Source organism: Dermacentor silvarum, chromosome 4 (assembly GCF_013339745.2).
Source record: "Dermacentor silvarum isolate Dsil-2018 chromosome 4, BIME_Dsil_1.4, whole genome shotgun sequence".
Lineage (NCBI taxonomy): Eukaryota > Metazoa > Arthropoda > Arachnida > Ixodida > Ixodidae > Dermacentor > Dermacentor silvarum.
The window spans coordinates 127,487,518-127,502,368 of record NC_051157.2 but is presented as its reverse complement, the minus strand read 5'-3'; the positions used below and the strand labels follow the sequence as shown (position 1 = coordinate 127,502,368).

At 48.1% G+C, this 14,851-nt stretch overlaps 1 protein-coding gene across 4 annotated transcripts in view; it reads right to left on the bottom strand.

Annotated features, from left to right (window-relative positions):
* The window catches only part of LOC119450619 (uncharacterized), a 114,411-nt gene that overhangs the window by 86,619 nt on the left and 12,941 nt on the right, over nt 1–14,851 (bottom strand). For 3 of the 4 annotated variants that reach the window (XM_049666061.1, XM_049666057.1, XM_049666059.1), the window contains exon 2: nt 4,340–4,732. The exons of the other annotated variant lie outside the window; for it this stretch is intronic. In XM_049666061.1, the coding sequence (XP_049522018.1) occupies nt 4,340–4,726 (387 nt within the window). In that variant the 5' untranslated portion in view covers nt 4,727–4,732. The remainder of the gene's footprint in view (nt 1–4,339; nt 4,733–14,851) is intronic. 4 annotated transcript variants of the gene reach the window in all.

Sequence of the window (14,851 nt, the reverse complement as noted above, 5' to 3'; positions counted from 1 at the left end):
CAAGCATGATCGTTATTTAAATAAGTTGTTTCCTCTCTCTCTCTCTCTCAAGCAGCTTCTTTGATTCTAGGAAATGTATCAGACAGCGGTTTATCATCTTCTCGAAGACTTTGCAGATGCAGCTTGTTAGAGCTTTCGATAATTCGATACGGACGATGGATCCTTGCCCTGCTTCGGGATAGGGATCACTATGGCCTCTTTCCAGGCAGAGGGGATCTCGCCGGAGATCCATATAGAGTTATACAGACAGAAGGGTTTTCTCGTTTCAGAGGGCAGGTTTTTTCAACATTTCGTATAGTGTGCGGTCATAACCTGGGGCAGATTGGTTGCAACACGTGAGTGATGCATGCAGCTCTGCTAGAAAGAAAGGTAGGTTATATGGCTCCTTCCCGATGCTCTTTCGGTCTAGTTTTTGTTTTTCTATTGCTGCTTTGTATCTTGTAAATGCTGAATAATAGTGCGATGAACTGGACACATGTTCAAAATGTGTACCCAGTGGTTCGCTTGGTCCTCCAGGCTGTCTCCCTGCATGTGTACCAGAGGAGGCGGATGTGTTTGTCGTCCTCTTACTCTATTGACCCTGTTCCAAACATTGGCCTCATCCGTGTATGAGTTGATACTTGATAAGGATATTTGCCAGCTGTCTCTCCTGGCTTGTCAGCGCGTTCTCCTACCTTGGGACTTGATTTTATTGAAATTGACAAGGTTGTCAGCAGTAGGAGAATCACGAAGCTGCCTCCATGCTTTGTTCTGCTGCCTACGCGCGTTCCGGCATTGTTCATTCCACCACGGAACAAGGCGTTTGCTAGAAAGCCCACTTGTTTGGGGGACACACTTAGAAGCTGCATCAATTATAAAGTTGGAAAAATACTCGACGGCACCATCAATTCCGAGCAAAGACATGTCAGTCCACGAGATCATGCTGGTGTGTGTTTTGAATTTCTCCCAGTTCGCTGCATCGACCTTCCACCGGGGAGCGTTTGTGGAGATTCGTATTGTCTTGTTGCTCTCAGCAGTATTGGGAAATGGTCGCTCCCGTATGGGTTTTTTATAGCTTCCCATTCAAGTTCAGGTAATATGGATGGAGAAGCAATGTTGAGATCTATAGAACAAAAAGTTTTGTTTGCAAGACAGTAATATGTCGGTTCGTTTTGTTTAGCAGACACGCACCGGATGAGAAAAGAAAGCCTTCAATTAGACGGCCTCGCGCGTCAATGCGAGAGTCGCCCAATTGACCGCTGTGTGCACTGAGATCCCCAAGAACAAGATAAGGTTCTGGCAATTCGTATATACAGGACTGAACTTCCTGTTTGTGTAAGTGGTAATGTGGAAGTATGTAAAGCGAGCAAATGGTGACGAGTTTCTTTAGGAGAACAAGTCGAACTGCCACTGCTTCAAGTGGTGTTTGCAGCTTTAAACGTTGACATGCTATGCTTTTGTGAGTTATGACAACACCACCTGAACATGCAAGAGCATCATCGTGGTCTTTACGAAACGTAACATACTGAAGGAGAAAGTATGTTACGACGTTAAGTGAGTTTGCTGTATACACAGAACTTTTGGATTGTGTTCGTGGAGAAGTTCTTGCACATCATCCAGCTTCCTAAGAAGGCCTCTCACGTTCCATTGTATGATTTGTGTATCCATGCTGAAAGTAAATTGGTGCTGAAAAAAGGAAGTGTTGCCTTAGATTCGAGAGACTTTCCAGGCCCTGTAACGCGGGATTTGTCCTTTCTGAAGCAGTCGAGGGAGCCTCGCCGCTTCTTAAGCGCTTCGTGCGCCGTCGGGATGGGTGTAGTGTCCATTGCCTCTTGTGAGGCGCCGGACACGCGCCCTTGCGAGCGAGAAATTTCGCGAGGAAGTCTCGCCGCAAAGGAACGAGACCTTTGCGCCCACCAGCCCAGCGGTCGATGGGGCTGCCTTTGGGCCTGAGCTACGCCGGCTGTTGCCAGTGCCAGCAGGGGCCGGAGAGGGTGAGGCAACCTTGACTGCGCCCACCGTGGGAGCTGCTGGTGGTCCTGCGGGTTCGCTACGCGAAGCGCAGGCTGCCGCCGAGGACTGTTGCGGTGCCGGCAACCCTAGGGTAACCGGGCCTGTTTGCTGGTTGCGTGGAGTAGGCGTAGCTCCTACCACCCCGGTGGCAGGGGCCACAAGCGACAGCTCGCTGCGTGCGGGCTGGGCAGGTGGCAGTGGCCGCTGCGACGCTGCCCCCGACGCGCCGCATCAGCATAAGGTGTGCTGTGGAAAAGTGAACACCTCTTACGGGCTTCCCTTGAAGGAAATATTTTCTTTCACTTTCAGGGTGATGATGTCTTTCTTTTTTCCAGTTCGGACAGGAACGTGAATAGGATGCGTGGTCACCACTGCAGTTCACACAGTGAGGAGTGCCACTACAGTTTTCGGAAGAGTGGCCCTGGACTCCGCACCTTGCACAAGTTATTTGACCACGACAGCTCTGCGAGCTATGGCCGAATCTTTGGCATTGGAAGCACCGTCTAGGGTTAGGGACATATGGTCGGACAGTTAATGTATCCGGTTTCGATGGTTTCATGCAGAACGCTAGATCCAAATGTGAGGACAAGATGTTTGGTGGGGGATTTCTTTGTAGTCCCGTCCGATGATAATACGTTTTACATTGGTAACATTTGATCTTTCAATCCTTCTAGGAGTTAAGCTTCCGATAATTATAGGATGTCTGCTTCTGATACGACTCCGCGTGAGCTATTCATATATCGGTGTGGTTATATAGAAATTGTGTGTTGCCAAACGTCACAAGACTGCCGAGTTTCTCATATTGATGTTTCTGAGGGACTTCAAGAAGGTCTCCGCTAGTCATTTTAATAACTTTATAACCGGATCCTAAAACTTCGGTCAAAGATTTGGCAACTATGAATGGGGAAATGGATCTGGCTGGTTTTTCAGAGTTCTCGCTGTGTACAACATGGAATTTTGGATAGTTTTCTTTTAGTCGGTTGAACGATACGTTAAGTTCATCGGTGCGTCCCCTTTTTACAGGATGACGATCAAGTATGTGGGGAAAAGCTGGTGTTCCCATAGTAGTTTAATTTCGGCAGGAATGGTAGCCACCCAGCACGGAGCCCAACTAGGGGACGCTGCAGCGCTTAACGCGCAAGGCTACAAGCGCCAACCGTACATTGCCACTATAATCTATTATACCCAAGGGAGGGCACATACACAAGGTTAACCCAAGCCGCCTATGAAAATTAGGAAGAGTCAGAAGAGAAGAGAGGATAGCAAAAGAAAGGAGACAGCTATGAAAGCAAAAGGTTGGAGAGGGGGTGGGAAAGGCGACCGCCGATTTGGGTGGGCGAGCCCAGGGGTGCCGTCTACGTGAAGCCGAGGCAAAAGGGGTGTGTTGCCTCCGCCGAGGGGCCATAAAGGTCCAGGCACTCAGCATTGGCTCAACCCCCAGGATCCCCTTTTCTCCGGACACAGCTAAGCCACGCACGGTTAAAAGTGGGCGGGTCCCACAACCCTCATGTTCTCGGATCCGTGGTGTCGCAACACACCAAACGCCTTCGGGGATCATCTATTTGACGGGTGCTTGCGTTGTAGTGCACGTTAAAGAACCCCTGGTCAAAATTATTCCGGAGCCCTCCACTACGGCGTGCCTCATAATCAGAACTGGTTTTGGCACGTAAAACCCCAGAAAGAAGAAGAACGGGTGCAAATAAAGTCACTTCGCTCTCTCTCTCTCCCGGCAACTGCACCTTATGTAACCGTAATGTATACCGCGAAACGCTGGCGGTGAACGCTATGCACGAAGGTGCGCTTCCTGGTAGAAACGCGGCCTCTTTCGTGGGCCGGCTTTCTTTTATTGTTTGCACCTTTAATATTTCAGACTGAGAAGATTTAGCATAAAAGGCATCCACTATCGGTGTTTTGTTTCATGACAATTGTTTGTGGGCTGTCACTCAAAATTCCGAGGAATAACTTTGTAAAGAATGCACAGTGTGAGCAACATTAGTGGTAAATATATTTGGAGGGCCTGCGTGGTTGGGGATAATTTTCTCGGCCGCGGGCGGCAATGCCGACGGCAACGCCGGATTTTCTGCGACACGGGGCCCTAAACGCTATCGCGTTAATACTATCCTTACTGCGTATAGCTCTCTACTGATTTGGTATCGCAATTGATGATTCGCCTTTCAGGTGACACACCGACATTTTCTTCTACAAACGAACCCTCAATGGCCAGAAACAACGATGAACAATTTGTTTTGAATATTGCATGATGTGTATCTGTGTGGTGGCATTACAGGGTCTAAGATCTTATGTTATGTGCGGGAAACTTAACGTAATCATCAGGTTCTAAGCATACCTCAAGTACGTCGACGCAGCGGTGCCTAGCGACGATGCATTGGAAGCATATGATCGCTTCCACCATGCGCTGGTCTCTCCTGATGTAGTTGCTGAAGCTGATGCTTGTGTAGCAGCGCACAGCTATTCCGCCAGGCCTGGTTTCACTCACTTCAGCCCCTATGTAGTATAGCAGATCATTTAGTTTTGGCAGCTGCTTGAGAAGGCGGCAGGTCCTGGTCGGGCTGTCGGTACAGTGAAGAGGTAACTGGAGGCTCGACCCGCGGGGCTCTGTTCCGAAGTCCACTAGTGCTCTGGCGACTGCGGATACATCCTCTACCCCTGCGTTCTGGAGCTCTACGAGAAAAACGTCGTCCATTACGGCGTTCCAAGCGGGGGATCGTTCCATCCCTTCCTGCGAAAATAGAAAAACACCGGAACTTGAAAGCGTCGAATAACGTCTACAAACAAACTGGTTTTGAAAGGTATAGGAGCTTACAGTTTCGCAGATGGCAAGAAGGAAACATCTAGCCTGAATTGCAATTGTAGGAAACGTTGCAATCATATAGGTGGGCAAATATTTTCCTTAATTGAATTCTGGGGTTTTACGAGCCAGAACCACGATTTGATAACGATGCACGCCGTAGTGGGCGACCCCGGATTAATTTTGACCACTGGAGGTCTTTAACGTGCCCCCAAAGCACGGGATACGGGCGTTTTTGCATTTCGCACCCATCGAAATGCGGTCGGGATTCGATCCCGCGAACCCCTCGGGCTGAGCAGCGCAACATCAAAGCCGCTAAGCAAACCACGGCGGATATTTTTCTTAATTACAACGGCCTCTTTGAGAGACTGTCTGAAAGAATATTTTAGCGTTCCATGTGGTCCAGTTTGGTTGCGTGCGGAAATCGCGACATATTTTTCGGAGGCAATGCTATGTTTCAATGACAATTGATTTATTTCTCTCGTAATTTTCAGTACGAATGAACTACCGAACGTGTATGCAACTACGCCAACACAGAATATTAGAAAGTAACGGTTATATTTCCATAGTCCTAAAAAACGCCGATTAGGAAAAATATCGAAGGACATTTAAACATTTCTTATGATTTGTGAATGCGAAAGCATAAATGTCTAATAGAACGTCGCTGAGCGGTCCTTCGAGTTATGAACTCCTCGCGGGCAAACGAGCGCGTTTAGGCAAACGAGGCTCTGGTTTAGCCCAGTGCGTAAGACACTCGGCTTCTGAGCGTAGGGTCGTAGGTTCGAATCTCACTACCGCCAACGGCTTCCGTTCGAATTTCTTCTGTTTCACCGACGGTTCTTTAACAGCATAGCTGTTTAAGCCGAGCGTTAGTCCGTAACAAGCGAACAGGAAATGTGGGCCGATGCTGGCGGTTGTGCAGAAAGGGTCCAAGCGCAATGGCACATACTCCAGTGAACTAGCGAAGCTGAGCCTGGCTAAGTCTAGATAAGCATGGTTGGGACTACTTAAGCTTAGTCAATCATCGATAGCCAATAATAAATAATCGATCAATAAGCAATCAATTCCGGAAATGCGGGGATGACTTGGTAGTGCTTAGCCTAGCCCAAAAGCCAGGACTAGCTAGGTGCCCGTCAGCTCCGCTGTCTCTTCAGCATTGCGCCTCCAGTGGAAGCTGCACTAATGTTTTACAGATTGCCGAGGCGCAGTTGAACGCAGGTGAGTGCTTGCGTGGACAAGGAACGCGCTAATAACACAGGCTTCCGAGAGCAAGAGCGAGGGTGACGTGGCGTCGCGGCCACACGTGTCCCGTTTCGCCCGCTCTGCTCCGTCGAGGCACGCTCGTGACGTGGCGTCGCAGCCAATGGGAATTTCTGTGCCGTTTTTCGCGTGTCCAAACGGCAGACGCCGGCGTTTTTGCTCGATGGGTCATTTGACGCTTTCGTATCAAAATAAAGGCCACTCGTTTAGTGGAGAGAAATGAAAGATGTTTGCTCGGGTTCCGACGCCTCCGGCTTTCAGCCCACGTATACAATGCAATGTGGGCAGCCTCCCCTCGGCAGTGGTTATGGCGCAGCTTCTCTATTACAAGCAACATCAATTCAAACCTGCTGAGTAAGGCGCACTCATACGACTTAAAAATGCACTTAATCTTTAGCTTGGGGCCAACTCTGATTGTTATATTCAAATGCACGTAGAAGAGAAATGTTCTCACGATACAGCCACTGAACCAATTTGAATGAACTTTGTTGCACTTGAGTTCTAAAATTATTAAACAATTGTGAATATTGGTACGTTCGAAAAATTGAAGCACGAATTTTACGAACCCGTAACGCAACAACAAAACATAGCGCATTTCTGGTAACTGCATCTGGAAAAGCATCTAAGTGGGACCAATTATATATATATATATATATATATATATATATATATATATATTAGTCGAAATTATACGTATCGAATCTAAATGGGATCACAAACACATTTGATATATAGGTAATTCGATATACATAATAAAAAAGTTTACAGAAAAATTTAAGGATGTTTTACTGCTGTTCGTTACACACAATAATTCGTGTTCCGGCTTCGACTGTATTGTCTCTTTGTAGGGCAAAGGGAAATGTACGTCGCACTTTATATGTGCGCGCAAACGCTTCTCAGCATCCAAGTGGACTGATTTATCTCTGTTTGGTTCTGCCTTCTACCTACAGGTTTCAACACTTCATGCGAGAATAGTTTGGGGAATGGGTGCTGACTGGCACCAAGCGTGAGAAACCTAGAGAAATTGTTTTCTTTGTTGGAATGGAACGCTTCCAGAACTCATGATGTGCTCGGGATGTCCGATATTTTATTTCCCTTTCTTGCATTTAAATTTACACGTTTACCTCACAATAAGCACCCATCCTTGTTTCCTTAGCTAAGAGCTAGTCAGTAAGGCTCTCCACTGTGAGTGCCCATGCCAAAGCATGCAGTTACAAAAATACCGGTGATGTCGGTGTTCAACGCCCTGTCGAAAAGTGGGCACATGACCATTTTCCTTTAAGGCCTCCGCTGTGCCACTTTGTCGGTCGGGCGCTGGTGCATTTTAGGAGGGGAAGTGGTTACATATATTTTTTTGTGATTGTGACCCTTGAAGATTGGTGGGACAAGGGACTCCCATTTCGAAAAAGTCATGTAATGTCAGTGGAACACGTCCCGTTATATTTAACTAAACGGCCTAATGTAAGGAATTGTCATTAGTTGCAAACTACATCTGAGTACCTAATTTACTTGTATGACAAACGAAATGTCACGACTTTTGGTTCACGAGGGAAGTGGTTAGAAATAATTTTGCATTGAGATACTAGAGAGCTAATGGGACATGTGCGTCCTAATTACTTAAACAAACGCCCTGTTGGAGAAGTGATATTTGTTATAAACTATTTCCAAGCTCCTCATGTATTCATACCACGCAAAAAATGCTGGGAGTTTTGTAAAAAAACATGTTCTACAAAGGGTTAATTGGCAGCTTATGCGAAAGTGCTATAATGACTTCGAAGGTATTGAAAAAATACTACACACAATTTAGCGCCATTTTCAAAGGAATGGACAATGTAATTTTTTTCTGTCGTAATTATGTTAATAGGTGCAGTGCGCAGAATTGTGACATTCTGTATTACTGGGCTACAGAGATGAAAATTTGGTTAGTTTTCTTTTTAAAGATTCAACAATTTTTGAACGAAAATCACTGCATTAGTGAAAATAATTTCTGCAGCAGTATTACTTTACGTGCAAATACCACGAACCTTTCCAGTATGACTGGGGTGGTTACCAATAAAAACGGTTTATTGTGCCGATGTATTTAGATAGAAACACAACAGCTAAAGCTTCCCCCTAAATCACATACGCTATAACCTATAGCTATATAGGCTATATAAAGGGTGTTCTTTTTAGGCAATACGTATTTTTTTCCATAAAACAATGTAATGAGAGCCCATAGGGGGTAGAAGTCACATACTTGATAGGAAACACAAACTACCTTGTGCCGCTACCTATGCAACTGCTACACGGCGTGCCACCTGGTGCTATAATATGCAACTGCAGTACAAGTTGCCCACGTATCGACGCTACGCGGCGCACATAACACATCGCGTGACAAGTTGGGGATTGGCCAAGGGGGGATGGATTGTCTTGAAGAAGAAGAAGAATAAGGAGATGTATACAAAAATGCTAGAATCAAAACATGTATTTATACCATACCTGATTAGCAGGCTAGGTGACAGTTCGTCACCACCCCGTTTCAAAGGGGATGCCAATAAAACATCGTATCGTGCCACGTGTCAAGGGATGTGACATGTGCACTGTGTAGTCTGGATACCTGTTTAGTAAAGCAACAAATGGGGCTAGTTTGTGGGTGTTCATGATTGTGTTGCGCTTAATATTACACTGGCAGAAGAACTAAAGAACGGAGATAAAGGCACAAAAAGTAGATTTACGTTCGCTTTTATGTTCGTTCTTTAGTTCTCCCGTCAGTGTAATACTAAGCGCAACATAATGGTGATCGATAGCTGTGTTTACTTTTCGGTACAATTGATGTGTCTCCTCGCAAAGTGCGAACCACTGCTAAAGGAGCGAATCGTAGAGCTACGCGCGTGGCTGCAACCAGGCAACGTCGAGCTTAGCCGACCGCTGTGCAGAGAGCAGCACAAGCCGCAGCTCGCCGTCGACGCCGGGCGGGCAGCTCAGATTGTTCTCAAAACGTCGCAAAGAGACTTCGCCACGGAGACCCTGACGTGCGAGGTGCCGAAAATGGAGCTTCTATGGAGCCGCTCCACCAGCTTACGCTGTGACTGTGCTGAGTCTGCCGCGCAGGCATGTGACTTTTTCTTCAAGACAATGCAACCATTTCTTGGCCAATCCCCTATAGTCGGTAGGAGCCTAGCGATAGCTGCGACGGACACCGGCAGTGGCGGACAACATCGCTAGCCGAAACGGCTATTGGAATGAGCCCGTAATAGGTTACGCTGTAAATTCTTGAAAGTTGCACCTAATTCATTAGATTCATCATGAAATTCCAAAGCTAAATCGAGGCGAGATCGGGACTGAGCGCGTCCCGCGGCGCGTCAGCTAGCAATGCCCCGTAAAGAAGTCTGGGGCGAAGTTTGAATTCTAGCACGCTGAGGCAAATCCTGACCCGACACCAAGCCGCACACACTTGCCAGACAAAGCGCGTCGTATGATCAAGGGCTGCCGCGACTGGCCGAGACGTTCTGCTTCAAGCTTCCTCACGCATATCACGCGGTGTTTCGGTCGGATATGAGAGCGGCACCGCCTTTTATGTGCTCCCGTGGCGCTCGGTTTCGATCTTGCTTGGATTAGCCGTTCAAAGGCAGTCCAAATGCAAGCGTCTCTGAAATCAATAGAACATGTTTTGGGCTTCCAAAATAATGAACAGATATTGAGGATCGAAGCCACCATTCTTATTGCATTATTCCTGGCATTCCCGAGAGCACAGACGAAACCGAAACATTGCTGAAGGAAAACATAATTGGAGACGTTGTTAAGATTAAATTTGGAGTCAAGTGTGAATCAGTGGGGCATATTCACGGGCTCACGATAAAAGGAGGAAAAATACATGTTATATTATACCTATCAGATATTAAAGGGATACGGACACGAAATCTGAAAATTTTACGAAAATGCTGAAAATAAATTCTCAGTGTGTGATTACACCGAAAAGAAGTAGTAACTTAGCTCATTTTTGAGCCGATGGCTTTATTTTGGCGTTTTTGTGAGCGCTCGCCTCGCCGCCCGACCCGCGGGAGTTGGAAGGCGTGACGTCACGACACCTTCGTCGGATAGCCAGCCGGCCGGCCGCGGTCATTCGAAGCGCGCCGACGCCGCAATCGCGAGCAAGGATTCGAGTTCTGGGGCCCTACCAGCGATGAGTGCACTTCTGAAGAGGAGGACCATTCCAACTTGGCAAGAAATATTACCGCTTACGGTTACGAGCCTTCCGTGTCAAGCGACGAAGAGCGGGTGGCCGTGGAAGAGCCGGTAAGGTTTTCACGAACCGTAGCGCGAAGATTTTGCTCTGCACCAGACACTCGTGCACGAATTATTTGTCGTTTCCTCTGTAAACTTGCTTTTTCAAGAGCGCACGCAGGTGAGGCAGCTGCGGGGTACTTCAGCACTGCGTGGATGACTGAATAGTAGTTTATGCCGTCGGCGTGAGCAACTGCTGTGAGGTATCAGTACCTCCAAGACTCACGTCCACTTCGCCAGCCGACTGACAGATGGAAGCAGCTGTCTGGCGTTCTGCCCAGTTTTTTCTTCTTTTAGCTTGTGGAGAAGCAGAGCTGTGTGTGTGTCTGATCTCGTGAGCCGCGCTCGCTAGCGTTGTATTCGTTTGCTATGCTTTGAAAACATTTTAAAAGACCTCACTGTCTTCGTGCCCAGCCTCTGGCATCTCGCCCCAGCCGCGCGCTCACACTGCTCAAAAAGGCTGCAAGTGAATGAAAACAGTACCGACATCTTTTCGCCTCCTCTTTTCCAACGCACCGCTGATAATTTCTGCCTTGCGTTTTTGTGAGAAGACCGACGGCACAGCGTCAGGCTTTAAGCATTGCCTTTTGAACGGCATGCCGAGGCTTTTCAGCACAGCCGGGCTGGTCACATAATCCTCGTCGACAAAGTGGTCCCCGCAAATGAAGTCATTTCTTAGAGGTCTCCAGGCTGGGCGTGATGGCTGACAGGCAGGTATCCAAAGTTTACTCACCTTCTCGTCTCTGGGAAACGTGTGCGACGGCGTGTCCCGACCGACGATGCTGTTATAACAGCAATGTCCCGGCATTTCCTTCCGCCGCGACGAACGCGTCAATACCGAGCAACGACCACAGGAAGGCTCATAAGACGCACCACCTGCGTGGAGCGCCGACGGGGATAATGTTTCGGACGGACCACGTGCGAAGATCGCCGAAAGGGGTTAAACAAACGCTGCAAGGAATCGACACCTCCGGAAACACTGCGACGGCTGTGACCGACCTTGGCCGCGCGCGCGCACGCGGTTGGGTGGGTGTTATGACGTCAAATTTCACCTTCTGTCGGCGGCCGCTTGGAGGCAAGGTGCAACAGAAAATCGCAAAAAAAAAAGATGTTTCTCGTTCTTTTTTTCAAAGCAGCTTAAGTATTCGTCATTTTCAACAGTTCAACTTTTGTTCTGACGCAAAAAACCACCCGCCAACTTTTGTGTCCGCATCCCTTTACCGAAAAAAGGACTATTCTATAGAATGGGGACGAACAGGAAAGGTGGAAAACATTTATCAAGAATGACTATTCACACCGTAGTTCACAAAAACGCAAGCTGCTTTGGGATAGTGCGAAATGCGACACACAGCAAGGGACGAGAGTTAGCTTGGTGAACGACAAGCTCAAGATTGATAAATATGCGGGACGGCCAACAGAGCAAAAGATTCACACTAATGAGCGAGCGGAGCGAGCAAGCACTGGAATGATGTGACACGGCGACGGTGCGAAAGGTGCTCCACTTAATCAGTTAAAACGCCCGCAGCGTTTAAAATAAAACTGTGGAATTCGAAGTAACATTGCAGCTTAATCCCCATATCACGGTCACTAATGAGATATGGTTGCGCAGTGAAATTTACGACGAAGACGCTTTGCCGCCCTCGTATAGTGTTCTCCGCAAAGATAGATCGAGAGGTGGTTAGGGAGGCTACGTTCAAGCGCCGTTTTACAGCGCTTTCATGTAGGCTCCCTAACCTTACAGCGCTTGCATGTACGCTTCCTAGAGGCGGTGGAGTAGCAGCGCTGATTAAAAATTCATGAGCCATTCCACTCTGTGAAGGTGGATGACCAGCGAAGCCGTTTAGCACACGACACAGAGATGACACAGAATTTCGAACAAAGGCACGAACATATTGTCCTGATCGGTGGTCATCGTGGCGATAGGTACGCACACACATTTGCGTATCACCTCTTATTAAATACGTCCGTCACGTAAGAGAATGAATGGCTCATACCCACTTAAGCAATGGCTCATCTCCCGTAAACGCGGCCTCCCCATTCCCACAACAGAAGAGAAGCGTAATTCCACGCTGGAATGATTAGCGGCAACGCAGTCAGCTGTGGAAGAAGACGACGACGAACGCGCGAGCAGTGGCACGAGCGCGTTCGCGCGGTTGCTGCGAGGGGCGCTAATGAGCCAGCTGTGGAAGAAGGCGACGACGCTCGAGCCATTGCTGATGATGATAGTTTATGCACACAGACACCGTGAAACCCCGGATCTTAGCCATAAACAGCATCGCCGTAAAAAGCAGTTTGGTGCTGCATTGCTGCACAATTTACCTGAACTGGAGGGCATATGCATAAAACTCTTGTTGGAACCCCACTTCAATTCTATATGCGATGGACAGACCACCATATGCGCCAGCCGAATATTTAAGTAAATTACAAGCACATATGCATGCGTATGAGAACTGTAAGATGCGTTTAGTTGGCAATTTTAATATACCAGGCATGGACTTGGAACGACTACATTCCCGAGTGTATCCATGCGACCATGTGATTTTAGGGGCGAAGCACCTTAGGGCCAAGCCTTGTCCCTCGTAGTCCGTAGCTCTGGTTTGCATGGAGACCGCTAGGGGCGCTGCGGTGCACAAGGGCTATATAAGTGCTCTATATATATATATATAGATATATATATATCATCATCATCAGCCTATATTTATGTCCACTGCAGGACGAAGGCCTCTCCCTGCGATCTCCAATTACCCCTGTCTTGCGCTAGCGCTTTCCAACTTGCGCCTGCGAATTTCCTAACTTCATCATCCCACCTGGTTTTCTGCCGTCCTCGACTGCGCTTCCCTTCTCTTTGTATCCATTCTGTAGCCCTAATGGTCCACCGGTTATCCTTCCTACGCATTACATGGCCTGCCCAGCTCCATTTCTTCCGCTTAATGTCAACTAGAATATCGTCTATCCCCTTTTGCTCTCTGAACCACACCGCTCTCTTCCTGTCTCTTAACGTTACTCCTAAGATGTTTCGTTCCATCGCTCTTTGTGCGGTCCTTCACTTGTTTTCGAGCTTCTTTGTTAACCTCCATGTTTCTGCCCCATATGTTAGCACCGGTAGAATGCAATGATTGTACACTTTTCTTTTCAACGACAGTGGTAAGCTCCCGGTCAGGATTTGGCAATGCCTGCCGTATGCACTCCAACCCAACTTTATTCTTCTGTAAATTTCTTTCTCATGATCAGGGTCCCTTGTGAGTAATTGACTTAGATAAACGTATTCCTTTACAGACTCTAGATGCTGACTGGGGATCCTGAATTCTTGTTCCCTTGCTAGGCTATTGAACATTATCTTTGTCTTCTGCATATTGACACGTATACATGTTTATCTTTCACCGGTGGCCGCTTTGCACCGGCTAACAAATGTTAAACGTTATCGCTCGGCGCAGGCCGCGCCTGTATCGGAAGTTTGTAGAACGTTATCGATGCTTCTTTCCATTGCCCGTTTTCACCGACGCTTATGTTATCTGATTGCATGACTGACGCGAATTGTCTAGAACTTTCTGGAAGACACGCGGGCATCAGGGATTAATCTAGAACCTTCGATGACTCAGGTATAAAAGCCGACGCGTTTCGCCGCTGATCAGACTTTCGACGACCGCCGACTGTGTTCGCCGCTTTCGTTGTGCTTTGAGTGTAGCTTGCTTTTGTGGGCACAGGTTCGCCCAATAAAGAATCAGTTTCTTCTTACATAGTTTTACGACTGTTTACTTCAGCGTCACTACTACGTGACATCTGGTGGAGGTGCTAGTGCGTTCATGCAGCGAACGCCCCCGCAAAGCCGCGACCCAAGCCCGAAACCGGAGGACGTGACCAACGTCGCCAAGGACCAGCGCGCTAGCCGTAGGCAGCAAGGACTTGTGCCGGAGTTCGGACTTCTTCCCGAAAAGACCACTGCAATCAAAGCCAAGTCAACGACCAGAATGGCAGCACCAGCGTCCCTCATCCTGCTGCAGCAACCTCGGGAGCCACCGACTTTTCGTGGATCATCGGCTGAAGACCCTGAAACCTGGCTGGAGACATATGAGAGGACCGCGACGTTCAACAAATGGAGCAACGACGACAAGCTGCGCCATGTTTATTTCTCGCTTGAAGACGGCGCCAGAACCTGGTTCGAGAATAGGGAGGGTGCACTAACAACTTGGGACCTCTTCCGAGCCGCATTCCTGGACACCTTCGCGAGCGTCGTCCGTAAAGAAAGAGCTGCAGCTTTGTTGGAAAACCGTGTACAGCTCTCGAATGAGAGCATTGGTATGTACACTGAAGAAATGACTCGATTATTCCGGCACGCCGACCCCGCTATGCCAGAAGACAAGAAAGTTCGCTTGCTCATGCGGGGAGTTAAGCAGGACCTATTCGCCGGACTGGTGCGGAATCCACCAACGACAGTCCAAGACTTTCTCTCGGAGGCTACGACAATCGAGAAAGCACTGGACATGCGCAACCGGCAATACAATCGCCGTTCGACGCCACATTACGCCG